General features: G+C 58.9%; 1 protein-coding gene across 3 annotated transcripts; it reads right to left on the reverse strand.

The window, feature by feature from the left end:
* Positions 1-882: 882 nt before the first annotated feature.
* CARD10 (caspase recruitment domain family member 10) lies at positions 883-26,664 on the reverse strand. 3 transcript variants are annotated; one of them, XM_027107570.1, is made up of 21 exons: positions 26,220-26,664; positions 25,796-26,047; positions 24,805-24,942; positions 22,997-23,322; positions 19,106-19,297; positions 17,987-18,142; positions 17,130-17,255; positions 15,818-16,009; positions 14,510-14,644; positions 14,049-14,164; positions 13,228-13,256; positions 12,655-12,778; positions 7,150-7,309; positions 6,603-6,711; positions 5,687-5,930; positions 5,455-5,524; positions 4,321-4,423; positions 2,963-3,121; positions 2,754-2,869; positions 2,184-2,299; positions 883-1,929 (listed from the first exon to the last, which is right to left on the reverse strand). In XM_027107570.1, exons 1-21 carry the CDS (start codon positions 26,566-26,568, stop codon positions 1,692-1,694), a joined length of 3,450 nt encoding a protein of 1,149 aa, XP_026963371.1. In that variant the 5' UTR covers positions 26,569-26,664; the 3' UTR covers positions 883-1,691. The 3 variants fall into 3 exon arrangements, with proteins under 3 accessions (XP_026963371.1, XP_026963373.1, XP_026963374.1); XM_027107572.1 differs by having other exon boundaries at positions 2,184-2,296; positions 26,220-26,660; XM_027107573.1 differs by having other exon boundaries at positions 26,581-26,599.
* Between the last annotated feature and the right edge of the window lie 574 nt (positions 26,665-27,238).

Raw genomic sequence — 27,238 nt, forward strand, 5'->3', positions numbered from 1 at the left:
AGGTCTGTTTACCCAAATGAGCGTGACCCAGTCTCCATGGCCAGGGAGCCCAGAGCCACCCACAGAGACTCACCACCCTGCCACAAAGCAGAGCATGGCATGGCCCAGGAGAATTCCCAAGGGCTGGGAGAATCAGGCAGGCTTTGCGGAGTTGGTGTCTGAGCCTGGCCTCCAATTTAAGCAGCCCCCGACCCCTGGACTTGGACTTCTCAGCCTCATTTCCCACCACTCCCCAGGTGGCCAATCTCAACCCATTTTCTGCCTCTGAGCCTTTGCTCTTGAGGTTCCCTCCAACTAGTACACCCACTCCCCCAAAACCTCCTAGGAGCCTGCCCAAATTCATCACTGCGACTGAGGACAGTCACAGGAGGACCAAGAACATATAGGCATGGAAGTCCAATAGGTGCTTCCTGAAGAAAGGAATCCCACAACGCAAGCACAAGCAGCACCTCCTGCAGTGAGGCCACCTAGATTTCTCCCATTGGAGGTGATCATCCTGTCCAGTGAAGCAGTTTCAGGGACCTGGTAATACACTGAGGGTTTGCCCTTAGTCAGCAGCTGGGCCCCTTAGCCTAAGACCACACCCTGCTGGCTTGGCATCCCCACTCCAGGGGACACTCCTTAGATGATCAGACACGAGCAGAGCTGAGCGCAGGGGTGGCCCATCTGTGGGGCCCTCCTTCAGTCACTCCGGGGCAGGTAAGGTGATGCCAGCACAGATGGCAGGCAGCTCCGGGATGAGTCAGGAGCGAAATCTGACCCTCCCCACGGGAGAGCGGGAACCTGAAAGGTGGTATCAACCTGAGCTCGTGGTGGCAACAAGTGCGGGGGATGGAAAGGGGGCCCCGGGCCAGGGATGCAAGCAAGCAAAACGCCACCAGCTTCTATGACAAACTGTTTAATGCTCCATGATGTGCAGCTTCTAAGTGAAAAAGGCCCGTTAAAAATCTACGAGCTGTACATTCTGGTAACGGGGCAGCCGGCCCCCTCCCCGGCCGTCCCTCCAGGAGGCAGGGCCGGGTACAGGCGCCGTGAGAACATGGTCCTGGGCGTGCTCACCAGGAACACACGCGGGTCAGTGCCCAAGGGTCACGGGGGTGGGGGCATGATATTTACACAGGGGAGAACCACAGACACACGTGTGACAGGAAGACACGAGGGGCACAGGTGACAGTGGACCCGGGAAGCCACAACGCCCCCGTGGAGGTATACGCAAGAGATGTGAGCTGGACGGGTGGGCACCACGCATGACGGGCTCAGGGCTCCTGTGAGCAGAAGAGGCTGTGGAGCCCGGAGACCTCGTGTGCCAGGGGGAGGGGCAGACGCGAGCCGGCCCCATGGGAACTTGGGTGTGCAAACCAGTGCACAGGGGTGAGAACGCAGATGCTCCAAGGTGAGCGACGAGGGAGAGGACACAGACGTGTGCATGAGACCCATGAGATGGGTCCGTGGAGACACGGGGCCACGGGAAGGCCCAGAGCAGCAAGTACAGGGATGGGAGGGAGCTCTGCCCCGGGGGCTCCTCCGGGTGAGAGAGCCCGGAGCCCAGAGCCAAGGGCCCCACGCCGAGTGTCTCAGGGTCTAGGAAGGCTCAGGATGGGGAGGACCCAGCTCCACTGCACACACCAGGGTCCCCGCCGGGGGCCGTTTCTGAAGTGCGTGAGGAACGCACAGGCGTCGGAGGGGACTCCTCAGGCCTCGCTGCTGCTGCTGCAGCCGCCTCTGCCGCTGCCATGCTCCACCCACACGAGGCGGGCCTGCTCCTGCAGGATGCGGCCACGCACCACCTTGGCCAGCTCCTCTGAGTGGCCCCACTCGTGGGCCGCCACCTGCACCCAGGAGCAGGGCAGCCCCCAGAGCACCTGCTCTGAGCCTCGGCATTGCCGCAGCAGCTCTGAGTCCCGCCAGCCCGGCCGGCCCAGCAGACCCCTGCCGAGAGAGAGGAAGGTGGGCGGTGGTCAGAGTGGGGGATAAAGATAGACAGTGAGACAGAGAGAGAGGGACAGAGTAAGACAGGAGAGTCAGAGGGAGAGGATGGACAGCGGGAGACAGAGAGAGAGACAGAAGGCAAGCAAAGAGATGGAGAAGAGGAAGAGATGGAGAGAGAAGGACAGAGACAGAGACACAGGCACCCAAAGAGGGGGAAGCGCTGGGGTCCTTCCCATCCTCCCGGCCCATCTCACCTGACTTCCCGGACATTCTTGTCAGTCACCTCCACGTGGATGACGATGGGGTAGATCTCGTTCTGGACCAGCTCCCGCACGCCCCGAGCACCCAGCTCCAACAGGCAGTGCTTCTTCTCCGGGGGTCAAGGCTACATTTTACTCTCAGGCCAGAGACCCTAAGCTCCCTGCCCCCTGACTGGGCCCCATAACACAGCCCCCTACAGGGTCCTGCTTCTGCATCCAGGGGGACCTTGGCAAAAAGGAAAGAACTGGAGGGGAAGGGCCAAGACCCAGGGAAATAAGTCACTTCCCCCCACTGGACCTCAGCCTCCCTATCTGTAGGATGGAGCTGACCCCGGCAGCCCCAGCTCCCAGGGAAGAGGCAAGTTTGAAGGCAAAGACAAACAGGTGAAATGTACCAGCCAAATTCTCCAGGGTGACCCACATGAGGTCGGCTGCCCCAGGCCACCCATCTCACAGGTGAGGAAACAGGCCCACGGAAGGAAAGGGACTTGCCCAGGGTCACTCTGCACTCAGACTCTGCTCTTGGGCCCGGAGGGCATCCCCCGCCCCACCCCAAGCACCTACCTTCCCGACAGACTCCTGGATGGCACGGATCCTGCTGCCCAGCCCAGGGGTGGCAGGTCGGGCCTTGGGGGCTCCGGGCGCTGACGATGTGCACTGTTCCTCCCCAGAGAGGCTTTCTACAGGCAGGGAAAGGTAGGAACGAAGGGCCAGTGGGCCTGGCTGCCCCAGGGTGCCACCCAGCCCTCCCCTCTCCGGGCGTGCAGGCTCACCTGCTGGGCACACTTGAAAGTCCAGCCGGGAACTGGGCAGGTCTAGGAGGTTGCGGATGAGCCTGGGCGCCAGGCACTCAGGCAAGAGCACCACGGGCCGCAGGGCAGAAACCAGCAGGGGCCGTACCAGGCTATAGGGCTTGAGGCTCCGCTCTGGCTCTGGGCAGGGAAGGCAGTGTGAAGAGATGGGGGTGCAGGCAGGGCCCCAGCTCCTCTTTCCTAGGGCAGCCAGGCCCCTTGATACTCTCAAGGCCCCTAACTTCTTTCCCTTCCTAAGCCCTGCTGCTCCTCCTACACACAGCAGAGCTGCCCCCTCCCTCGCTGGGACCTGGGACCCTCGCAGGAGACTCCGCCCCATCCCCTGCCTCACCCTTGTCCCCTACAGGCCATTATCCTCTCAGCAGCTGCAGGGACGCTTTAAAACTGAGGTCAGATCCTGTAACTCCCCTGCTTTCAACATACCAGTGACTCCCCACAGCTCTCAGGAAGAAAACCACATCCTCCTCGTGGGTGAGCCAGACCTGCCGGGGCCTGGAGAAGCCGCGAGCCAAGTGCCCCTCACAACAGACTCCATTCCTGCCTCACAGCTCAGCAGCTCTAGTCACAGGGCCTTTGCATGCCCTGGGGTGGCCCAGTTAACTCTCCTTTCAGAGCCCAGGTCATGCTTTCCCAGGTCCCCAGGTAGGCGGGGACCCCTCCCCCTCCCCCTCCCCCGGGGACCCCTTCCCCCTCCCCCCTCCCCTCTCCCCTCTCTCCTCCTCACTGCCACACACATGACAGAGTTATGCACTTGCTGTACTCAGTGTCCTCCAAACACAGTACATGCAGCCATGCCTCTGAGCCTTCACACGAGCTGTGCCTTCTGCCCGGCACAAACTCCTCTTCATCAGTGAAGGCCCCAGTTCAAACAACCTCCCTTCCAGGAAGTCTTCCCTAACCACCCTCTCCTCCTTGCCCCTCAGAATTGCTATTCCCTCATCTGGGCTCCCCCAGCCCCTCTTCCCTTCTCTGGCCCAAGGCCTCACCCTCCTGCCTCCAGAAACTCCCTCTGGGGTCGTCACGGCACCTGCCACCACACACAGGCAAGAAACACAGCTACGCATGCTTTGCAGGATAAGGAGAGGCCCGTGCTCGTGCGTGCCCTAAACTCACCCAGACCCACAGTCACACCTGGACATAGACAGCTCCCTCAACCCTGGTGGCCCATCTCCCACCAGGCCCCTGGCATGGGCCCTGCCCCCCACCGGAACCCAGGCCCTTCCAGGCCAAAGGGCCCACCAAGGCCGAGGACACCCAGATGTGCACACTCCTGGGCCCCATGAGCAGCACGGGCTGCATCTTCACACCTGCGCACGCACCTGAGCAGGGCTCCAGCAGCAGCTGCTCCGGGGAGTCCCCAGCAGGACTCCCCACATGCTTGGGCTTCACCAGCCGCAGCTGGTCCAGGGCTCGCTTCTTCAGCTGGGGAACGGGTAGGGAAAGAGGGGCACCTGAGAGCTCAGCTCCATCCCACCCTCAGGGAGAGAGGGCCCCGCTGCCACTACTGTCCAGGCTCATGGGTCAGCACAAGAGCCCCCTCCCCACCAGGCTTTCCCCTGCCCCCACCCGGCCCAGCACAGCCCCCGAGGCAGGGAAGGGCAACCATCACTAGGGACCAAGGGAAGCAAGACTGTCAGACCCAGTTAGAGCTAGAGGAGCCTTAGGTCTGCCCCCACTTTAGAGACTGAAAAACCGAGGTCCAGAATAAGACATAAGAGACAAACTCTGGGGTCTCTTCCAATGAATTAGCAATGTGACATTGGGTAGATAGATTACAGAAACCAATATGGACAGCACTAATTATACCAATAGCTGACAGGTGTTGAAAGCCTACAACGTGACAGACACTAACTAGATCCCACGTGCACGAACCCAAGAGGCAGGCAGCATAATCCCCCCATTTTACAGATGAGGAAACAGAGCCTCAAGGGAGGGTCCCGTGGTTGTCCAAGGTCACAAGCTGAGAAGGAGCAGAGCAGGGATGCAAATCTGGGTGGCCTGGCTCCAGAGCCCAGGCTCTCCACCTTCTCTCTAGCACCGTGGGCTCTTGAGACCGCTTTAACCTCTCTGAGCCTCACTCAGCCCAGGCGCATGGTGGGGGCCATCACCCAGCCCAGCCCTGGTCCAGGGATTAGAGAAGGGGTGTGACTGTTGTTCCGTTAAGTGCTCACCACGTGCCACACATGCTCCTGGGCAGCGGGCACACTTCCTCACCTCCCCTTCTCAACTACCCAGACGGGAGCCCTGTTGTTCTCTTTGCTGGACACATCGGAGAGGATCAACCAGTCTGGGTGGAGAGGCAACCAGGAAGCTCACCAGGAAGACGAGCCACCAAGCACGGGGGGGGTCTCCTCCCCCAGCTCCCGGATAATGGAGCCTGTCCGCTCCCTTTTGGGGCCCCCCTCAGTACCCCTTCCCCAGGCCCTCGCCCTGCCCCCCCCAGCCCTGCTTACATTACTGCGGGGCCCCCGGTGTCGGCTGGAGGGCAGGCATTTCTCCTGAACTTCTAGGAGCTGCTGGGCTCTGTGTAAGGGGGTCGTGTCACGCGTTTGTAGGGAGAAGGGGAGCCCCTCACCTTCTCTCCTCCAGCCCCCCATTCCTGTCCCAGAGGATGGCGAGGGACTGAAGGAGGGAGAAAGAGTCCCCCATCCCAGTCCCAGCTCCCAGGGCTGCTGGAAGTGTCACCTCTGATAATTGGGCACAGTGCCCCGGTCCAGGTCCCGCAGCGTGAGGGGGTCAACCCGCGTGCAGAACCACTCCTGCTGCCGCTTGTACGCCGGGTCCACCAGCCGCAGGATCTCCTGGGCTTTCACGCACAGGGCATGGGGGTCGGTCCGCTCAGGCAGGGTGAGGTTGGCTCGAATGTAGAAGGGCTCAGCCCCCGGCCTCTTCACCCAGGCGTCTAGGGCCTCATGGAAGGACTGGCAGGCTGGGCATGGACAGGCAGGGGGCAGCAAGGAGGATAAGGAGAGGGGAAAGTCAGGCATCAGCCTCAGAAAGGCCACAAATGTGGCCCTCTCGAGGCCTGAGCGGCCAGGACCCCACCTTCCCCTTCTTTTTTTTTTTTTTTTTTTAATATTTATTCATTTATTCGGCTGCGCCAGGTCTTAGTTGCAGCATGCGGGATCTTTAGTTGTGGCATGCGGGATCTTTAGTTGTGGCACGCGGATCCAGCTCCCCGAGCAGCAATCGAACCCAGGCCCGCTGCATTGGGAGCGAGGAGTCCCAGCCACTGGCCCACCAGGAAAGTCCCCACCTTCCCCTTCTTAAAGTGAGAGTCCAAGGCCCAGAGAGGGTGGGGGACTGGCCCAAAGCCACCAAGCCCACTCGGGACAGAACCAGGACCCGAACCCAGGTCTCTGGACTCCTATCCAGTGCTCCTTTCACTGTAAGCTGTTTACTGAGGACAAGACAGAGGAAGGGCACAAGGACAACCGGCAAGAAGGCAGGGTTGTGGGAGGGAAGGGAACTGCCAGGGGTCAGGAGGCGGAGCACCCCCCTCTCAGGCCTTGGCTGTCCCACCCACACTATGGACCAGATGAGCCTTCTCTTGGGCCCTCAGTTCTGACCTTCTAGGTCCCTCCCCCCAGGCCAGATTTACCCTTGAAGTCCATCAGAGGGAGTGTGGATGTCTGGTTCCAGGGCAAGGTTCTCTGCTGGGCCTCGCCTTCCAGGACTGCCCGCTCCAAGCCAGCAGCCTCTGCCCTTGGCTGGGAGAAAACCCAGGCAGGGAGGGAACTGAGTTTCCCAGGGCTTCCGGAGACAGCCCTGGGGCTGGAGGACATCGGGTGTGGGGGTGACCATGTCTCAAAATTCAGCTGCCCCCACCTCACAGGGTGGTGCCCAGTCAGACACTGCTCTTGGCAACTGCCCTCCTCACCCAGCCTGTCTCAGTCTGGTCTTTCCCACGTGTAAGGGTGGGGATGTGTCCAGGTTCAGTCAATCTGCCCCACCTCCCAGTCCCTGCCCAATCAGATTTCACTTGATGCTGGCTGAGGCGGGGCAACCAGCCGCTAGTCACTGAGCCCGCCTCAGCTTCGGCCAATCCGTAGAAACTCCGCCCAGTGACCTAGATCCACCAATCAGAGGGTACCCATCCCCAACTAAAGCACTGACCCCGCCCCCAGCTCAGAGGGGCGGGGCCTCACCTCTCTTGGTTCCACCCTGGCCGATCCTGGCCCAGAGAGCACCCTCCGAACGACAGCCCCAGACCAGCTGTCCCCGAGGAACGACAGGCCATCTAGGCCCTTGTCCTGGGGCTCAGGCCCCCCCGGGGGGCTCCAGCCAGACAGTCGGATGGCCAGAGACCTGAGAAGAGAGAAAGGAGATGGGAATTAGCGTTCAGTATTTTGATTCAGTTCAACATTCTTGGAGAACCATAGTGATTCCCCAAGGATGCCATGACTCCCACCTCGGGCCACTGCACCTGCAGGGAATGCCCACCCCCTTCTTCTCTGCCTGGCAAATTCTGCTCATCCTTCAAAGCTCAGGTCAAAAGCGACCTCTCCCTCCCCAACCCCTGCACATGGTGAGGCGGAGCTTCCTGCTGAAGCCCCGCGTTTTTGTATTTTCCCATTTGTTGCCTCGCTCAGAAAGAACGCCCTGAGAATAAGCCTGCTGTCATGTTCAGATCCCTACCACCAAACACAGTGTCTGGCACATAGCAGATGACTAATATAAGCTTGTTATGCTCATAGTCTAGGGCGGGAGGTCACCTTTAGATCACAACAGATCAGAGATGGTTACTGCTGGCAGTGGCAGCACACAGGGGAGGGGCTTCCCAGAGGAAGCAGCAGCTGGGCTACATACATCATGGTGAAAACTAGAAGCACTTCGGGACCCAACAGAGAGCACACGGCTCCAGGCTGAAGAACTGGCATGGGCAAAGGTGTGGAGGACAGGATACAGGATACAGTGTGGAAGAACTTAATAACAACAACAATAATAGTAGCAGGAAACCCTGGGTGCTTCCCATGTGCCAGACACCGTGCTAAGCTCCTTGCCCTAATTAACTCCCAGAAAAGGCAAGCTGGAGCCAGCCTATGGAGGGCTCGGAATGAAGGCGCCTGGCCTTCCTCTCATGGGCAGTGAGTCACCAAACCCCCATCATGGCAGCGCTCTGCGTGTCCCCAGATGAGAAGTGGTGAGGCCCTGTGGCCAGACTAAGTGACAACTGACCACAAGTCTCCCCATGGGCCCCCACAGTTCTGGGGAAGAAGAGAGACCAGGGTCCATGGGTGTGCCCCAGCTGGAGAGGGGGCCCAGGAAGAACCCAGGCGTTCACTCGCCTCCCCACCCACCCTGGCAGCTGCAGCCACAGGGCCACACTGCCCCCTGCTGCCAGCCCGGGGTGGGCAAGGCTGCAAAGACCTTAACCCAATCAGCACCCATGCAGAGGGGGAACCCTGGCCCTGGGGAGTCCGACTTGGCTCCTGCCCCCTCAGTCCAAACAGAGAGCCAGGCCCCAGGGGCTGGGGCTAGACACGGTGCTAGAGGCATCAGGGCTGCCTTTACAGGCTCCTTCAGCCCCGGGACTGTCCTGGCCACATCAGTGTGGCACAGAAAGGCCTCGGCAGAGACAGGAGGCCTGAGGCCAGGCCTGGCTATGCTGCGCAATGGCCCGATGGCTGAAGCCACACAGGCCAGCTCCAACCCCAGCATTCGCTGTGGCCTAGCTTTGGACAAGTGAGCTGGCCACTTGATTCTGTCCCCGCATCCCTAAGGCAAGAACGATGACGGCACCCGCCTCCCACTGTGGGTGTGAGGGTCCAATATAGAGATAATGCAGGTAGAGGTGGAAATCAGAGGGCTGCAGGGCCTTCCAACTAAATGGGTTGTGAAATTCACTGGGTCATGACCAGCACTGTTTTTTAACGGAATGGAATAGAAAACATAAGCCTGCCTCCCTTCAAGTAAATCCAACTATCTTCCTGTAACCCTTTTGCTTCAGGTACATGTACTGGGTTTCTCACGTGGAGGGCTGTGGTCAGAAGAGCTTGAGAAAAGTGGCATGGAGGGCACCAGCAGGAACTCTGGGGCCAGGCGGCCAGGTTGCTTGCCTCGTTCTCAGCAGTCCCACCTGCATCTACCTACCTCATTGTACAACTCAATGAGTTAAAACATGGGACATGGGACTTCCCCGGTGGCGCAGTGGTTAAGAATCCGCCCGCCAGTGCAGGGGACACAGGTTCGATCCTTGGTCTGGGAAGATCCCACATGCCGCGGAACAACTAAGCCCGCGCACCACAACTACTGAGCCTGTGCTCTAGAGCCCGTGAGCCACAACGACTGAGACCGTGAACCACAACTACTGAGACCGTGTGCCTAGAGCCCATGTTCCGCAACAAGAGAAGCCACCACAATGAGAAGCCCGCACACCGCAACAAAGAGTAGCCCCCACTCGTCACAACTAGAGAAAGCCCGTGCACGGCAACAAAGACCCAACGCAGCCAATCAATCAATCAATCAATAAAATAAAATTACTTTAAAAAAAAAAATGGGACGTTGTTGGAACAGTGCCCAGTGAATCTAAGTGCTCAATAATAGATATTCACTGTCATCAGGTACGATTCAGGACCAGTCACCTCTCTGTGGCCCCATTTCCCCACCCATTTCAAACCCACAGACAACTGACCATCACAGCTTCCCCAGTCGAGGGCCCAGCGGGCAGCCCGCATCCAGGCCCTCCAGGACCGACCTGCTCGCCACCCACCCCTGCCTAAGCACGCCCCCTCCCGTCCCTGTAATTCCAGGATCAAGGCAATTTCTCAGCCACCCCAGGTTTTCAGGCTTTTCTTGCCAATTCCTGCTGCTCTGAGACCCAGCTCAGGCACTGAGACCCAGCTCAGGCATCTCCTCCTTCAGGATGCCCTTGCCCACCTCCCCAAGGGACCAAGTGACTTCTCTGAGCCTGCACAGCCCCAGGCTACTACCTGGCGGTTCATTGGGGGCAGGGTCCAGGCCAGGTCCCCCAGCCCCAGGCCTCAGCAGACAAGTGGGTTCGGAAGAGAAAAGAATGCGCAGGGGGCAGGGGCTGCCTGCTCCAGCCTCTCAGGACTCCTGGGTCTCAGGCAGCACACTCTGATTGACCCCAACCCTGCCTGTGGAGGGTGGAAAGGATGGGATCCCAGGACACTTCCCCAGTGTCAGGTCAGGAGTTGGGTCACAGGGGAATGGGGCCAAGTCCTTCACTCTGCCAGCCCTGAGCAGTGATGGGCTAAGTGGCCTGGATGAGTGTTGCCCTACCCCAGGGCACTGTGGGAAGATCCCTAGGCAGGCCAGGGACCTTTGAAGTTGACACTTAAGCATGTCACACAGATTGCCTCACTGAATCCTCCCGACAACCCTCAGGAGCCGCCTGTTATTCCCCCCACATTAGAGAAGAGGGAAACTGAGGCCCTGGGGAAGTTATAACTTGACAAAGGTTACACACGTGGTGAGTGGTGGAGTCAGGTGATGACCTATCCAAACCCTCCCTGTGCAGGGTCGGCCAGTGCTGGAGACCCAATGTCTACGTGACAAGCGCGGACAGGGGTGGCCCTGCCCGGGAGACAGCACCCCAATACTCTCCCAGTGCCCTCCCCATTCAGCACCTCACTTTCACTTTTTCTGCCTGTCCATCCATGTCTCCCATCCTGCCCTGGGAGCCAAGAGGGGCAGGTGAGAGCAGAAGGCTGAAATGCCCAGAGCACAGTGGGCACTCAACACGGGTGCGAGGTTAAAGCAGCTTCGACGGGAGGAAGGGACAACAGAATCCCCAGCTCCACCACCAAGTGGCCATGGGACACATTCCTGACTCTGAGCCTCATTTTCCTCATCTGTATAATGGGGCTTGCAGGGCTACCCTGAGGGTTAAGCCACAACAGCACCAATAATAATAGCTGAGAGCTAGCTTCCCGTCACCGCGAGCCAGGCACTGTACTAAGCGCTCTAGTAGCAGGAGCACCGGAACCCCCAACAATGACCCCAGGGGACAGGCACTATTGTGAACCCATTTTACAGAGCAGGAAACTGAGGCACTGAGAAATTAAATGACTTGCCCAAGGCCCCACAGTAGCGAGTGACAGAGCCTGGACTTCAGCTGGCTCCCAAGTCTGTTCTTCCCCCTGTGCTCTGAGCTGTAACCCTGCCTCCAGCCCAGGACACACGCAAACAGCACTCGCCAGTCCCTTAGGGCGCTGAAGTCCCTGACCTCCCATCGCTCCACCCCTTTCTCTCCCGGTCCACCTCAGTCTTCGTTCTTCCCCCATCTCCCTCCTCCCCAGGAACTTCGTGGGCGGCAGAGGTGGCCCCACGTGATCATGGGGCCCAGGTGGGGGCTGGGCCAGAACCTCCAGCTCCCTCTGCTGCATCCCAGCGCCCCCTGGACAGCAGCCAGGACCCCTGCTGCAGGCCTGAGCGGAGGAAGGGAGAAAGGGCCGAGGCAGGCAGGAAGGGAGGCGCCTCCGCCCCTTCCCCCAGAAGCACGTCCTGCACAGTGAGAAACAATGTCGCACTGGGCCCTGTGCCGGAGGGTGAGAGTGGGGGCAGGGGCCTGGCCAAGCTGCTTCCAGGAGGCAGGAGGCCCCTGGCTCTGCTGTGACCTGCACTCTGGGATCAATATCCCCCGCATTCCAGCTCTGACACCAGCGCTTCCTATGCCCCCTCCAAAACCCAAATCTGATCAGGTCACTCTGCACCTTGGCCCTGGCACGTCCCAGCTGTGTGACCTCAGGCAAGTCAGTTAACCTCTCTGAGCCTCGGTTTCCTCTTCTACAAAACAGGGGTAATCATAATAACGCCTGCCTCCCAGGACAGAGGGAATGCTGTAAGGCAGCCAGCAGCCGGCCCTGCATTTAGTAATAGCTAAGCTCCCCCAGCCACCACCAGGTCTCCCAGGGTGCAGAAGCCAAAATCCACACTTCCCCATCCTGACTCACAAAGCCTGCCCTAGCCTTTCGCCTTTCCCCTCCCCCACCCTCACGCTCCAGTCACCACCAAACTCCAGGTCCATCCCTGAACAGATTCTGTTCTCTCTTCTTCCACGTCACCCAGCGGCACCCCCATGCCTGCTCCTGAGTTCAAAGGCCACATTCTCAGACCGGCCTCCTCCATCTCCTGCCCTCCTGAGATCACGGACAGTCTTGAGCAGGGAGACCACGCACCCACCGAGACGGACAGAGCACACGGCCTGCAGCACGCTCTGGGCCGAGGCGATGCATGACTTCAGTTGTGGGCCTGGGGCCAGCCCAGCTGCAGGGGCCCCACCCCACCCTCAGCGTGAACTGTGCTGGGAGGCTCAGTCCTGCTGGGAACCCCAAGCCGCGAGGACAGGCAAGCAGCACGAGTAACAGCTACCATCCACCCACCACGCGCCTGGCAAAGTGGGGGGCTCTGCTGCCACGAGTCCTAAACCTCCGAACGCCACCTGTGGAAGACATCACTGTGGCCCTCTAGCCAGTGAGCAAGCTGAGGCCCAGGGAGGTGAAGGGACCAGCCCAAGTCTCCCAGACGATAAGCGGTGGTGACGGCATATGAATCCGACGTGTGACTCTGTCTAAAGACCTTAATGGTGTGACAGCCGTGAGGCGAAGGCTCCGCCCCTGCTCGCCCCTCTCTGGGAACCCGAACTAGCCCCCAGCTCCACACACCCCCACCCCAGGCAGCTGCAGTACCTGTTGAGGAGATCCAGGCCACAGCCTCTGGCCAGAAGGCCCTCCGGCTTTCCCAAAGGCCACACGCTGTCGGAGGACGAGGACGAGGAGAGGCCAGGGGACCAGGGCTTAAGCGTCACACTCCCTGGAGAGGAGGAGTGAGGTTTAGGGGTGCCAGACTGAGCAATGGGGTAGGGCCCGGGGTTGAGCCCCTCAAGCCCTGGGATGGCCCATGGCCCAGAGGCCTGGTGATTTGGCAGGTTTGAGGCCCTTGGAACACGTTGGACTCACGGGGCTCAGGGCTGGGCCCGGGCTGACCAGGGTGACCCTTCAGTTTCCCAGAAGAGGGTGGAGGACAGGCTGGAATTGAGGGGCCCCATAGAGCATAGCCGGGACCAGGAGAGAGGACCAGGGTGGGCTCGGGGTGAGAGGTGGGAAGCAACTCCCCCAGGGCCTCCCAAGCAGAGCCTCCCTGCCCGGCCAGAGGACAGCAAAGCCTCAGGGAGGGGGACGCAGGCCAAGGGCAGAGCAGGCAGCATAGCCCTCAGGTGGGCCCCCAGATGAGCCCTCCCCACGGAGTCCCCAGGCCTTTACCTGTGATGTCCGACATGCTGCTAAAGGACCTGCGCAGAGAGAGGGCGAGAGGGGCCTGCACTGAGCACGGCGCTCCAGTGCCTCCCAAATGTCCCGCAACCCCCAAGCACGTGCAGGCTAGACCCCGGGAGGGATCTCAGGCACAGTGCACTCGTGCCACCCAGTCCCCTAAACACACTGGAGAAGCTAACATCCTGACCTCTGCCCGGCTCTTCCACCTAGAATGCCCTAGCCTGTCCTTTAATGCCACCCCCTCCCGGAAGGCTGCCCTGACTTCTCACACCTCATCTCAGCCTCACTTTCTACCTTCGTCATTCGTGACTCTGGGCTCTGCCTCCCTCCAACACTAGACCATGATCTCCCCATCACACACCTATCATGGCAAGTTCATCCATCGGACCAAGCCCATGACGGGCGACACATGCCAGGAGGCGTCTCCTGCCCTTCGTCTTGCCATCAGTGACACGGCTCAGTTTTTCTGGCCCCCATTTTCTGCTGCTGCTTGAATCTGGGGCCTGACTTTCTTGCTTGAGGTCCCTGACCCCTGGGAACTTCCTCCATGTCTCCTAGCCCTGAACCACCCAGGCTTCCCCCTGGATTAAGGATCTTTGAGGCTTGACCCCCAGTGACTTTCATGTCAAGGTGCTCATCAGGGACTGAGCCCACTCTGCCCTTTGACCTTGTCTTAACCCCTGACCTCATTCATGCCTATGACTCCTGCAACCTGGGTTTCCAGAGCTCCAGCCATTTAAGGGCAGTAAAGGGAGGTGACAGCCTGGACCTGACTCTGGCATCAGGGATCCTGGGAGGAAGCTGTTTACCTCTTAGGGGGTGCGGGATCCTCCTCCCGCTGCCGGCGGAGGATGGAGCCAGCGCTGGGGGGGAAGGGCAGGATGGAGAGCCGGTTGATTTCCTTCTCGCTGTCCGTGGCCTCCTCCTGCAAAGCCACAGCAGGGCCTGATCACCCCCACGGGACCTGCCCACAACTCATCGTACCTAGTTTGTGCCCATTTCACAGATGGGAACTAGGGCCCAGAGCCGAGGGGTAGGCTCTGCAAGGTTATGGGCATGTGAGTGGCTCCCCAGCTCTCCCGTCGCCCAGGCCCAGGCCCAGCACTGAGCTGGCTCTGCGTGCGCTTAAACAAGGCACTTGGCCTTCGTGGGCCTCGATTTCCTCTCGTGTGAAACCGAACTGTCAGCAAACTGGAGAGTACTCTACGTGTCAGTAATTCTACGACGGCCATCCATACCCGCCATGTCCGGGCTAGGGCAGGTGTCTTACCGAGGTGTGGGGCTCAGATCCCCCTGTGGCAGCCGCCTCCCCCGCTGTTTCAGGGCCTCCCAGCGGGCAGGGGAACTCGCTCAGGCTCCAGGTGCTGCTGAGGTTGGAGCACAGGGAATGGGAAGAGGCGCAGGCCTGGGAGAGGAAGGGGGTGGGGAGAGGTCAGCAGCCCTGGGCCAGGGCCAGCCCCTGCCATTTTCTCAACACCTGCTGGGAACAGGGATGTGGTGGGGAAGGAGGGCTGGATCTCTGCCCTTGTGGAGCTCACACCCTAGTGGAGGAGATAAGCTATAAACAAGCAGATAGATGAAGGAAGTAAGGCTCAGCGGCCAGGAGGGCCAGGCAGGAAGGTAGCCAGGGTGGGGAAGGCACTCAAAGGCCCCACCCAGCCGGGGGCATAAGAGCGCTTTCCAGAGAAAGTGTGGTTGGAACTGAGAACTCAAGGATAAGGAGGTGTGAAAGTTGGGGCGGATGGTCTAGGCAGATGGAACAGTATGTGCAAAGGCCCTGAGGCAGCACTGTGACACATTCCAGGAATTAAAAGGCTGAGACCGAGAGAACCAGGCTCAGGGGCGGAGGGGCACCCTGTAGGGCCTCTAGGGCACGGTAAGGGGTTTTGCCTTTACCTAAAAGCCACTGAGGATTTTTAAAAGTCAGAAATCACAGATTCACACTTCCTTTGTTCTATTTCTTCAAGCACTAAACTCAACTGATCATCTTTAAGCAAACCCAAGATAGGAAAAGGCAGAGTTCCAGGCAGAGATCTGAGAGCCAGTGTCTGGTTTATAAGGGATCTGGGGGCTCAGCTCCACCGTTGGCTGGCTGTGTGATCTCGGGCAAGCCTCTGACCCTCTCTGGGCCCTGTGCAATGAGGGAACTGGACTAGCTGGTCTCTGAGGGACTTCTAGGGCCCATATTTTGCATTCTAAGATGCTCACAGGCCCTCGGGCAGCCGGGCTTCTCCAAGTATATGCTAAGCCAGGCTTCAAACTATCCTTTGTGCCCCAGGTGCAACTCCAGAAACTCAGAGACTCCCATGCTCCTGTCTTGTTCCCTGATACACCAACCCACAACTACCCGAGCAACATTTTGTCCACCCTGGCCAACAGGGCCCTCCAAGACTGGCATGTTCTTGACCTTGGGTGAGGGCTCCAGCCAAGACCCACGTATTTCCTCCCAGAACCTGCATCTTCCCAGGCCCAGCTGAGGACTCCCAGTGGGTCCCCCCTGTCCCCACCCCCGGCTGAGTTCTCCCACCAGGTCCCGCCCTGGCCAAGAGCTCCAGCTTGGGTTCCTGACCCTGCTCACCTTGAGGTAGGGGCCACCCTGGACCCGCTGCAGCTGCACCTCCAGCAGGGCCTTGGCACCCTCCAGGCTGGTGAGCGCAGTCAGCAGCTCATCCCGCTCGGCCTCCAGGCCCCGGACCTGCTTCCGGTACTGGTCCTTCTCGATGAGGCTCTGTGAGTACTGCAGCTGGATCCGGTCTCGGCTCTGGATGGCCTGGTGAGAGAGGGCAGGGAGGGTGTTGGGCCAGCAGCTGAGGAGCCACATCGGCTCAGCTGTCCTGGCCTCTGACCTCTCAGATGCGGGGGTGGCAACAGGAACAGCAGCTAATGTTTCTTAAGGACCTCCTGGGTGCCGGGCCCTCTGTGTTAAGTATCAGCTCATTTAATCTTCACACTAACTCTCCGACTTAGAGATTCTCACTATTCTCATTTTACAGACATGGACACCAAGCCAGCAGGGACAGAGTTGCAGAGTCCAGGCGCGTACCGTTTCCCCAAAACAACTTAGAACTCTTCTGTGGGACCCACTGGGTGCAGGGGTCTTTATTCCCAGCCTTCAGGGTTCAAATCCAGCCCAGTGCACCCAAAGTGCCTTTCCCCACAGTGAAGACCAGGGTCCCTGAGAGCTGGGCCCATGGCCAGGACCTGCTACCCATTGTCTCACAGGAAGCTGGGGCCGGAGACCCACAGGCTGGGAGCAGGCAGGTGAAGCGCACATTCCTGAGCCCACCCCAGACCACACGAATCAGAATGTCTGGGGACGATGCCTCAAATCTGCATTTTCACCAGGCCCTCCAGGGGATCCTGAGGCCCATTCTCACGTGTACACTTCAACTCCTCTAGTGGGATTCAAACGTGGTCCAAGGACAAAACCTCCTGCCCTTCCCGCTGCATGGGGAGCCTTACGCAAGGAGGGCTGCGGGCCCGGAGGAACTGGCCCGAGGTCCTCAGCCTACCCTATGGCCTCAGGAGATGAGGGCTATGGTACCCAGGGCCTGGGAGCCAGAACTTTTGAGGATTTCTTCACCAGCAAATATCTGTAAGTACCTCCCACTGTGTAGGCCTTGCCCTTGAGGCAGGGAGAACAAGGGATTCAGACGCAAAGGCCGCCAGGACCAACTTTCATACCTGTCACAAGAGCCCAGTGAGGCAGGTGTGTTGAGGGGGTGGGCTGGTACATCTCAGGCCCCCTGTCTGTTTCTCCTGGCCTACTTGTCCCCTCCTAAACTGATAAGGGTACTGCTCATCTCTGTCTACAATTCCAGTCCCGTCTGCCTCTCGTCATCTTCCCCTGGACGAAAACCAGGGCCGGGCACACTGCAGGCCGGGCTCACCTGGTCCCGCTCCTTCTCGATCTCCTCCAGCTGGGCCAGGACGGTGGCCATGCGGTGCTTATACAGGTCACAGTCTTTCTGCAGCGTACGGTGCTTCAGCCGCAGGTCCTCCATCTCCTGCAGGTACTGTGGGCAGGCGGAGCGGGGTGGGACACGCCCAGGCCGGACCCCAGGGCTGGGGACAGGGGCAGCTAACCAGCTGGTGTCCAGCAGGTCCAGGGACAGAGGCCTGAGCCCCAATAATGAGTGCCCACCTCCCCAGCTGGGCGGCCTGGGCCACTGACTGACATCACCTCACTGGGCCTCAGCTGCCTGATCTGTAAAATGGGGATAACAACCCCGTCCCAGCCAACCTGGGCCTCCCCATTTCAAGTGCAATCTGCCCCCTTACCCCGCTCTACTTGTTCCACAGCACTCATCGCCCTCTGTGACATGAGGTGATGGACTGCGGATTACGTGTATGGCGTCCTGTTTGTCTCCCCTGCTAGAATCTGCCCTCCCCAGGAGCAGGGACCTTTGTTCCGTTCACCCATCGATCTCGATACATATTTGAGAGCAAATGAATGCACAGTTCTTGCCACAGGACTTGGCGTACAGCGGATGCTGGGGGAAGGCTGGCTGAAGTAAACTGGTGATGCCCTCCCCAGGCGGTTAGCAAGAAGGCAGGTGGGAGGGTGGGAGGGAGGGAGACGCCAGAGGGAAGAGATATGGGGATATATGTACATGTATAACTGATCCACTTTGTTATAAAGCAGAAACTAACACACCATTGTAAAGCAATTACAAAGATGTTAAAAAAGAAGAAGGCAGGTGGGGGCAAGGCAGGTGCGAGGGGAGGGGGGAGATGTGGACACTACCTTGTCCCGCAGCTCCTCGGCCCACTGCAGCTCCCCCTGCACGGTGTGCAGCTTCTGACACAGCTCCTGCCTGCTGTCCTGCGCCTCCCGCCAGTCATGCTCCAGGATGTCTAGGAGGATGCGCTCTGAGCCTGGGGCCCCTGGCCGGCTTGCCTCCTGTGGGGTCAGAGTTCAGGGCTGCCTCAGCCCCTGGCTCAGGGCCCACCCTGAGTGTGGGGTAAGGGGGACAAACAGCCCTCAGCCCTCATCCCCACCCTACTAGCTCTGCCCCCTTGGCCAAGGGCCTTGACCTCTCTGGACCTCGGCTTCCCCCTCTGTAGAGTGTGCGTGGCGCCATCAGCCCTGCCCACCCTCCAGGGAGCATCTGGGGGTACAAATGAGGTAAGTGGATGAGGGCGTGCTCAGACAAGTTGGACCAGGACCTTATTCTTCAACAAGAACCAGGCCTGTTCTCTCTTGCTCTGGGCCCTACCTGCCACCCAGGACAGCAGACAGGTAATATTTCCGAGGCCTATTCCCCCCACCCCGACAATGGGTCTTCACAGGGTCTGAGCCTGGCCCAGGGAGGTAGACCGAAGGCTTAAGATCCAGCCCACAGACCCACATCCCAGCCGGCTCGCCCAACCCTGTGAAATACACCAGAGCCCCGGCTCCCTCCCCCACTTCCTACGAGGAGCAGTGACCAGGTGGTAGGCCCACAGTGCCACTGACCTGACACAGGACCCTGCGCAAGCTCCAGGGCCACCCAGGGGTCTCAAGCTTTCCAGGGTCAGACTCCTCTACAAAGCCAAGGAAAGCTGAGGCCCTCTCCCCGGAAAAATGCTCACACACAAAATCAGGTACCCAGTTTCAGGGAGTTTAGAGGCTTCCTGCCCCACCCAACCCCACCCCCCATCCCCCGCAGACCCCAGACTCAACACCCAGCGCAAGCTGAGCGCTGAAGGCCCTCCACTCAGAGCTTAAGACAAGGGGCCAGCCAGGATTCCATCCAGATCTCAGATCCCGGGATCTAGAATCCTCATTCTCCAGGCCTCAGGGGGACGAGTGAGCAGCAGGAGGGTCTGGCCTCCCCCCGCTCCCCGGCACTGCCCCCACTCGCCCCCACCCCCGACCCCGTACCTGCTGCAGGCCCTCCTGCAGCTCCTGCAGCGATGCCACCAGCCGCTGGTTCTCCGCGCGCAGCTCGGAAACCAGGTCCGCGCTGTCAGGCTCTTTCTCCTTCTCCTCGGCCCCAGGGAGCGGCCCCCTGGCCCTGCGCAGCAGTGTGCACTCTTCTTCCAGCCGGCTCACCTTGAGCTTCAGCTGGTCCACCTGGGGCCCAGGACAGGGGTCAGCTCAGGGAGGGAGTACCAGCCAGGCCAGAGAGGAGAGGTCCTGTCCCACATTCCTGGGTGCCTCCCCGATTCCCAGAGAGGCCCAAGCAGGTGTCCTCCCCAGACGCGTCTAGGAAGAAGGGACAGGCTGGACAAATACAATAAGGAAGGAAGGGAGGCAGCAAGGCCAAGCCACCCTCCCAGGGGAATCTGCCTCAAGGACTTGTGGGTGGAGGGGCCGTATATAACACGCTCTTCTGTCCCACACTTCTGACACTGTGCACAGGACCAGCATAACGGAGGGGAAGGAGGAGGACCCAGGGGCTGGGCCCAGCTCGGCCTCTAACTCAGTGTGGCCTTGGGCAAGTCACAGCCCCTCTCTGTGCCTCAATCTCCTCATCTCCTTGTGGGGGGAAGAAGGAGGAGGAGGATTCTGAGGGTTTCACCCAGCCCAGGGGCCAGGATGTCCCCCTCTCACCCAGCCTCCCCACTCAACATACACTCATGGAACACATGTGGTCTCACCCTCCCTTAAAGATATTACTACCAGAGCCTCCACTTGGGAAGATTATGAGGTTGGTTCACCCCAACATGAATTCCAAGTCCCGGATCCATATTTCAATTGTACCATTTTACCCTCTGTCATCCTGAGCAAGTCACTTACCGCCTCTGAGCCTCAGTTTCCCCATCAGGAAAATAGGCCCATTCAATGCCCCTGCTCCACCACCTGCCTCCCAAAGTCATCGCAGGAATCAAACAAGACAGCAGGTGGACGGAGGCCTTTAAACTATGGAGCTGCTGAGGGTGTGACAGCAGCTATCTTTACAGCTTTAAATAAAATCCTAGGACCCCAACTGTCACCGGTTCAGTGTGGGCAGCCAGAAACTGGCCAAGGGTGCTGGGTGGGCGGCTGGGTGGTGGCCGCCTGGCAGACGGCAGATATGCACGGCCAGTTTGCTGGATTATGAATGCACTCGGCCAGAGTGATTTTCCAAATTCGTGCGGGGTCTGGTGTCCAGCAGGTCCAGGTGGCTAGACCTGTGATGGCTAGACAGTGACAAGAGGAGAAGCAGGTGGCAGGCCACAAAATGAAGTCACTGTTGGAAAAAGGGCACAATGACCTCTGGGGCTATACTCAGGCATGCTGACATCTGGTGCCCTAGGAGTGCCCTGGCCTCGCTTGGAAAGGACTTGCAGCCCCATACCCCCAGAGCCTGCATGGCAACCCCGTCCTCCCCCCGCCCACGACACACACACACACACGCAAGGGTCTGGAGGCTGGGTCAGGCCGTTCCACGAATTAACACCCCCACTCCTCCTCCGCAGAGGACTCAGAAAGAAATTCATGACTCTCACATTCCTTTCCCCTCACAAAACACGCTTTGTGAACTGCCAGAGAAAGACAGCTAGTTACAAGGGCAAATGTGGTCACACCCTCTCCAGCAAACCGCAGCCACACACCATGGCCTCCCGCCCAACCCACGGCCAGCAGGCTCCCCCGATGAGCTCAGGGGATGGGGCACCTGGGAGTCTCCGCTGAACGCCAAGAAATACGGATGCATTTAATCCTGGTGTAAAAACTCACTTAGCACAAAATTATACCGTTCGTTCCTTTAAGTTTATGTTGCTTAGGAATAACAGCTCATTACATTTGCACCTTATAAAACACAGTATTAAATCACAGCCACTACACACCCGTCCACAGGGGGAGGGAACCCAAGCTGCCGGGAAAAGCACCATCAGCTGCTCTGTTCATTTCCATCGGCAAAGCCTTTGTTAATTTGTTGCCAAAAAGCTCCAGTAAGTTAAGGCAAATGTAGGGTAGCTACATTTAAAGAAAAGCTTATCTATTAATTGAATTTCATCCCTTACCCTCTATCGCTAAACTGGGAAAAAGCAGCTATTATCTGCCTACTGGCAGATCTCCATACCCCTAGGGCCATACTGTGCGCACCTACAGCTGAACCGCAGACACACAGAGAACCTCCGACACCTCTTCTACATCCCCCTACCCAACCCCAGGAGACTCCAGGCAGCTGCACACGCACACAGGGCATCCCCCACCCCAGTCACAAAGGTGAGACCAACCGTGCAGGCCACGGCCCCTCCCAACACCCAGGGGGGCCGGTGGCCATCGTGCTGTCCTCTCTGAGCAGGCTCTCCCCACCGGCCCCCAGCCCACCCCACCCCACCCCACTCCCAGCAGTGCCCAGAGCAAAGTCAGAAATGCTCAGTCTTCGAACCTTGGGAAAGTACTCCAACCAACCTCTCTGTGCCTCAGTTTCCTCATCCATAAATGGGGATAATAACAGAGTTCCCCCCCAACCCCCATTCCAATGGAGTTGCTGGGAAATTAAAGGAGTTGATGGACGGCAAGCCCAGAGGACCATGCCTGCTGCACAGGAGGTTCTGTCTTGCTGTGAGGTCATCTGCATCCATGACCTTGCGCTTCAAGGATGAGGAAGCTGAGGCTAAAGTAGGCCTGGCAGCCTGGGCCCGTCAACCTGTGGCCTCAACACCCCCAGTCAGGACTCATTTCCCCAGACATCAAACCCCCAGCACGCACAGCCGCAGGCTCCAGCGCACCAGTGCCCCTGCGCTGACAGCCTCACACGTGCCACCCATCACCCACGGGCACCTGTCACCCCCTGGGGTGCTCCAGCCACAGCTGAGGCTCATGGGGTCAGGGGGCTTCAAATCCCACAGTCAGGATCCCCCCTGTGGAACCTCTCTGGGTATGACTGGGGAGAGCCTACTGTGTGCCGCGGGCATTGTCAGATCCTTGGGACAACTCTCTGCAGCAGTAAAATCCCATGCGAAGCCCCGGTAAGGAACCAGGAAAGAGAGGCTCAGTTTCTCAGCCTGTAAGAGGCATGGCCTCACTCGCTGATGGAAAAGAATTAGGTGAGATTTCACCTGGACAGGAGCAAACAGAACAGCATCATGGGGCGGAGGCCAGCGCTGGAGCCAGGTGGACCTGGTTCAAACCCAGGCTGTGCCATTTCCCAACCTGCAGCCTTGAGCAAATCCCTTTACAATCCTAAACCTGTATCTATTTCAAAATGAGAACCTGGCGCACGGTGCCTTAGTGAGATTACACGACAGGATGCACGTAACCTGTGTGGCCTCGAGTAGCACTTAATGATGATATCAATAACAACGGCTAACGATAATCCAGGTTTTGAGCACTAGCTCTGTACCAGGCACTGTACATGTCTTAAATCCTGTGACTTAAACTCAAGGAATCCTCGTAACCCAAGGTTGCTCTGGCTCAGCACTTGCTGACATTTTGGGCCGGACAATTCTGGGTTGTGGAGGGCCGTCCTGTGCAATTCAGATGTTTAGCAGCATCCTGGGCCTCTACCTACTAGATGTCAACAGCACACTCCTGGTCGTAACAACCAAAAATGTTTCCAGACATGGCCAAATGTTTTTTTTTTTTTTTGCGGGAGCGGGGAGGCAAAATCGCTCCCAGTTGAAACCACAGTCATAATTCAATGAAATAAATGCTCCCGTAATAAATCAACACTCCCATGTTACAGATGAGAAAACTGAGGCACAGGGCAGGGAAGGGACTTGCCCACAGTCCAATATGCAACAGATGGTGGCTTTGGGACACCGGCTGTCTACCGTATGACCGTCATTTTTTGCAAAGCTGCCCCTTTCCCACAGCACCCCCCATCTCCCCAGGGCCTACCGCCAGCTGCAAGTCCCGGCTGCGCAGCACGGCCGAGTTCTTCTCCTCACTGAGCTGTGCCAGACGCATGGCAATCATGTAGTTCTCGTCCTTAAGCCGCAGCAGCTCCAGGCTCCCCGCCTCCCAGTCCTCCCGCAGCCGCTGGCAGCGCTCCTGAGCCTGCTGTTGCTCCCGAAGCCGCTGCTCCAGCCCTGCCCGCTCTTCCTCCAGCACCCGGCCCCGGGCCTGCAGCTGCTGCTCCCGCTGCAGCTGGCTCTTGCGAGCCTCCCTCAGCCGCCGCACCTCTGTCATCAGGAATTGGGTCAGGCCCTCGGGCCCTTCCTCATCTGCCAGGGGCAGGGGAGAGAAAAGACATAAAATAAAATCCAAGGGTATTTTATAAAATTGAAAAGTCAATAAATAAAATCCAAGGGGATGACAGACTGCACAGAAAAACCCAAACCAGAAGAACACTAGAAGGAAAACTGGAACCAATTTTTACAATCTGGGGACAGGGAAAGCCTTCCTAAACAAGGCACAAAATCAAAGAGCTATAAGAGATTTCTAAACCATTACAGATATAAGAAACAAAGTTAAAAGACAAGTAACAGAGTGGGAGAAAATATACCAAATATAACAAATGACTCAGAGCCACAACATATAAAAAGCTCCTACAAATCAATAAGCAAACAACCAAATAAAAATGTGGGCAAAAACTATCAATAGGCAAATCCCAAAACAAAAATGGCTGGTAAACATAGGAAAATACGTCCCAACTCACTAGCAATAATAATAACAATAATAGGAGTACCACTAACAATTGACTTTATTCTTTGGCCTACATACATATATTAATTTATTTAATCTTCAAAACAACACTTAAGATAGGTACTATTTATTGTACGCATTTTAAAGCCAGAAAAACCGAGGCACAGAAATGTCAAGCCATTTGCCCAAGGTTGACTAACTAGTAAGCTGTGAGCATCTCTCAACAAAGTACAAACTTAAAACAACAACATTATTCTTCACATATCTGACTGCATAAAATGTTTTTAAATGATCCCCAGGATGAATGAGGGTACAGCAAAATGGGCACTCATACACTGCTGGAGGGATGTATGCTGATTTAACTTTTAAAATACACATTCTCTAAGAAATTTGACTTCTCAGAACCTCTCCTCCTGAGACACACATTTGCACAAAGATGCACCTAGAAGGATGTTCCCAGCATTGTTTGTAATGGTGCAAACTGGAAACAACCTAGATGTCCATCCACAGGGGATGGGTTAAATGACTGGCACGTCACTAATAAACACTACGCAGTCATTTAAAACAAGTGTAACAGATGTGGAAGAAACACAAACATCAGTTGTTCTGAGAAAAAGTGAAACACAGAGCAAGACATGTAAGATGATTCCCTGCGTGTGTGTCTGTGTGTATAACTGCAAAGAGAAAGGAAACTCGCCACACTGATACCGGCAGAGCAGAGCTGAAGGAAGAAGTAAAGATCTTTCCTATTTACTTTCAAGTCTCCTGGAGTGTTTGAACTTTTTACAGAAGAAACTGTAAACTGGCACATGCCTGACACATCTTTGGGGGAAAGAGCTGCATTACGTGTGGGCTCTGAACTTAGACTATAACTGCATTAGAATCGCAGTCCTACACTCAGCCTGCTGGGGGGACCTTGGGCAAACCGGTACAGGTCTCTCTGTGCCTCAGTTTCCCTATCTGTTCAACAGCGACAATGGGAGTGCCTCCCTGACAGGGACGGGGTAAGGAACCTCTGCACTGGTGTCCGAGGCGCTGGCACGCACTGCGGACCCACTCACCGAGGATCATGGAGCAGCGCTGGGCAGGTTCTTGGCCCGTGAGCAGCGTGAAGTGCTCGGGGTAGTAGAACTCCAGGGCTTCCAGGAAGGCCTCGTAGCCCCTCTTCCCGCGGCAACGCAAGATGTCCATCAGGCGCCCTGGGAAGTGGGGCGGGGGCGGTGCCCAAGGGTCAAGGTGAGGGCTTCTCCCCGTGCCTTGTTGCTTTCTCCCCCCTTCCCCACACCCCGCCATACTCCAGGGCCCACGTTCCCCAGATTTCTGAACCGGTGACACACACAGGGGCCTGACTCAACACATCAGCGGGGAGAGCCCGTCTGCCACGGCCAGGAAAGCCAGGACCCACCCCCTCCATGGCACCCCAAGCCGCTGCCTGCGGCCCCCACAGATATAGGGCCAGCAAACGCAGCCTGCCTTTTCAATGGCACAGGGAAGCCCCCTCCATCCCCAAACGCAAAGAAAAATATTTCTCTCGTTGACCAACGCCTGAAATTCCACGATTAGACCCTCATCCCTTTGCCAGCTCTGTTCAAAGGCACAACTTATGGGAGAAGGCACCCTCAGGAAGCTGAGATGGGCCTTGAGCACTTGAGGAAAACGCTCCCAGGAGTGTGTAGCGCACAGAAGTGGGGGGCGGGGGGGAGCAAAGAGAACAGAAGAGATCAAAGGACACAGGAAAGCTGCCGAATCCACCCGCTGTGATCGGGAGGTCCCAAGCCCAGCCCGCACCGGCAACTACAGCCAGCCCCGTGCTCTAAGGGGGGCCCAGGAAATGGGAGAAAAATCCAGACGCGGTCTAGGCACCGCGGACACGCTGGGTCACGCTGTGGTTCAGGAGGAGGGAGGATGGTGGGCACACCAACCATCCCACTCTACCGATGTGGAGACCGAAGCCCCGGGGATCGGAGCCCTTGGCCCGACGGTCCCGAAGAAGGCCCCAGGGAAGGCCGGCACCGCCCGCTCAGGCCCGACCCCGCGCCCCCCACGGCTCACCGGTGCGGTTGACGCGGCACGGGAAGCGGTAGGTGCTCAGCACCTCCTCCTCGTCCTGCTCGTCGATGACCCGGCATTGGCGCAGATACGGTGTGAGCTTGGCCGGGTTGAGGGCGCGCGTCAGCCGGTGCCGGACGCCCTCGATCCGCTCCCACAGCGCGTCCTCCTCCGTCTCGGACCCGGAGCCGGCCCCAGCCTCCTCCTCGGCCTCCCCTGCCTCGGCCCCGCCCGGCATGACCGCGTCTTCGGGGTCTGCGGGCCAGAGGCGAGCGGGGGTCAGCGCGGGCGCCGGGCGCGGGGTGCGCCGGCCGATCCCAGCACTGGGCGTCGCCCGCAGGACCAGCCGCCCGTCGCCGCCGGAACCCCCTCCTCTCGCGCCCGGTCCGCCCGGCGGGTGCCCGGCCCCCGCGTCCCCGGGACTCACCCCGCACGCCGGAGCCGTCTCGGACTCCCGGGTCAGCGCTCTGGCGGCGGCTCCGCCGGCGCAGGGGGGCGGGGTCCGCGGCGCCCCTGGCCCCGCCCCCGGCCCCGGCCCCGCCGCCGCCCGGGCTGCCCCGGCCTCCCGACATCGCCGCCCGGGCCCGGGCCGAGGAGCGTCCGGCCGGCCAACCACCCGCACGTCCGCCAGCACGCCCGGCTCCCCGCCGTCCGGCCGCCGCGCGCCTCCCCCCGCTTCCTGTTTCCCGCCGGCTCTCCCGGCCCTGGCTCGGCGGGGTCCCGATGGCCCGCCCACACCTGCCTGGCCGCGGGGCCCGGCGGCGCGGGCGGGACATGCAAGCTCTCACCCTCTCGCGTGCGCGCGGGGCACGCGGCGTCGGCTCCCACGGCGCACCGCGTGCCCCCCGCGCCCTGCCCGCGGCTCCCACCTGGCACCTGGCGCCCACCTCGACACACAGCCTGCACGGTGGCCAAACGGCGCACACATCACATCAGCAAGAGGAACACCGGTCACACCGGCACACGACGTCACACCAGCGCAGTGTACTCAGGACTCAAAGGTCCCAGACAACCCACGTGTCACACCAACCCTGTGCAGATGCCACGCACCCGGTCACAATCTTATCTCCTCCGTCTCTCAGGAAATGACCATGCAGTGTGGGGCAGGGCTCCCATGCTTCTGAGAACTCCCCCAGATCTCTCCCCCAGAGCTGTCCCAGGGTCAGAGCACTTCTATGGCCCAGCTCAGCTGTGGGCCTACTGGGACCCGTCGTGTGAGAGCACTGCCTGGGAGCAGGAGATCCTATCCCAGCCAGGCCTCTGACCTGCTCCTGACCCGGGCGAGTGCTTGCCCTCCCAGACCTCAGTGTCCCCAGGTAGACTGCCAGCTCTCGCACCTTCCCTCCAACTAAAACGCAGCCCCTGGGTGGGCCGCAAAAGACGGAAGTATGGCTGTGTTCTCAGAGATGGGAGTCTGAACTCTCAGGGCACCACTGCCAGATCCCC

This window comes from Aethalodelphis obliquidens, unplaced genomic scaffold, assembly GCF_003676395.1.
Source record: "Aethalodelphis obliquidens isolate GAN/ISIS:26980383/991018 unplaced genomic scaffold, ASM367639v1 scaffold8, whole genome shotgun sequence".
NCBI lineage: Eukaryota > Metazoa > Chordata > Mammalia > Artiodactyla > Delphinidae > Aethalodelphis > Aethalodelphis obliquidens.

Excerpts from the sequence above, each read along its gene's own strand:
- CARD10 (XM_027107570.1), bottom strand. The coding sequence starts at position 26,568 with ATGTCCCGCCCGCGCCGCCGGGCCCCGCGGCCAGGCAGGTGTGGGCGG. Across the intron at positions 19,298-22,996 it reads GCCGGGACTTGCAGCTGGCG|GTGGACCAGCTGAAGCTCAA; the intron begins GTAGGCCCTGGG and ends CCTGGGCCCCAG. Across the intron at positions 2,870-2,962 it reads CTTTCAAGTGTGCCCAGCAG|AAAGCCTCTCTGGGGAGGAA; the intron begins GTGAGCCTGCAC and ends CCCTGCCTGTAG.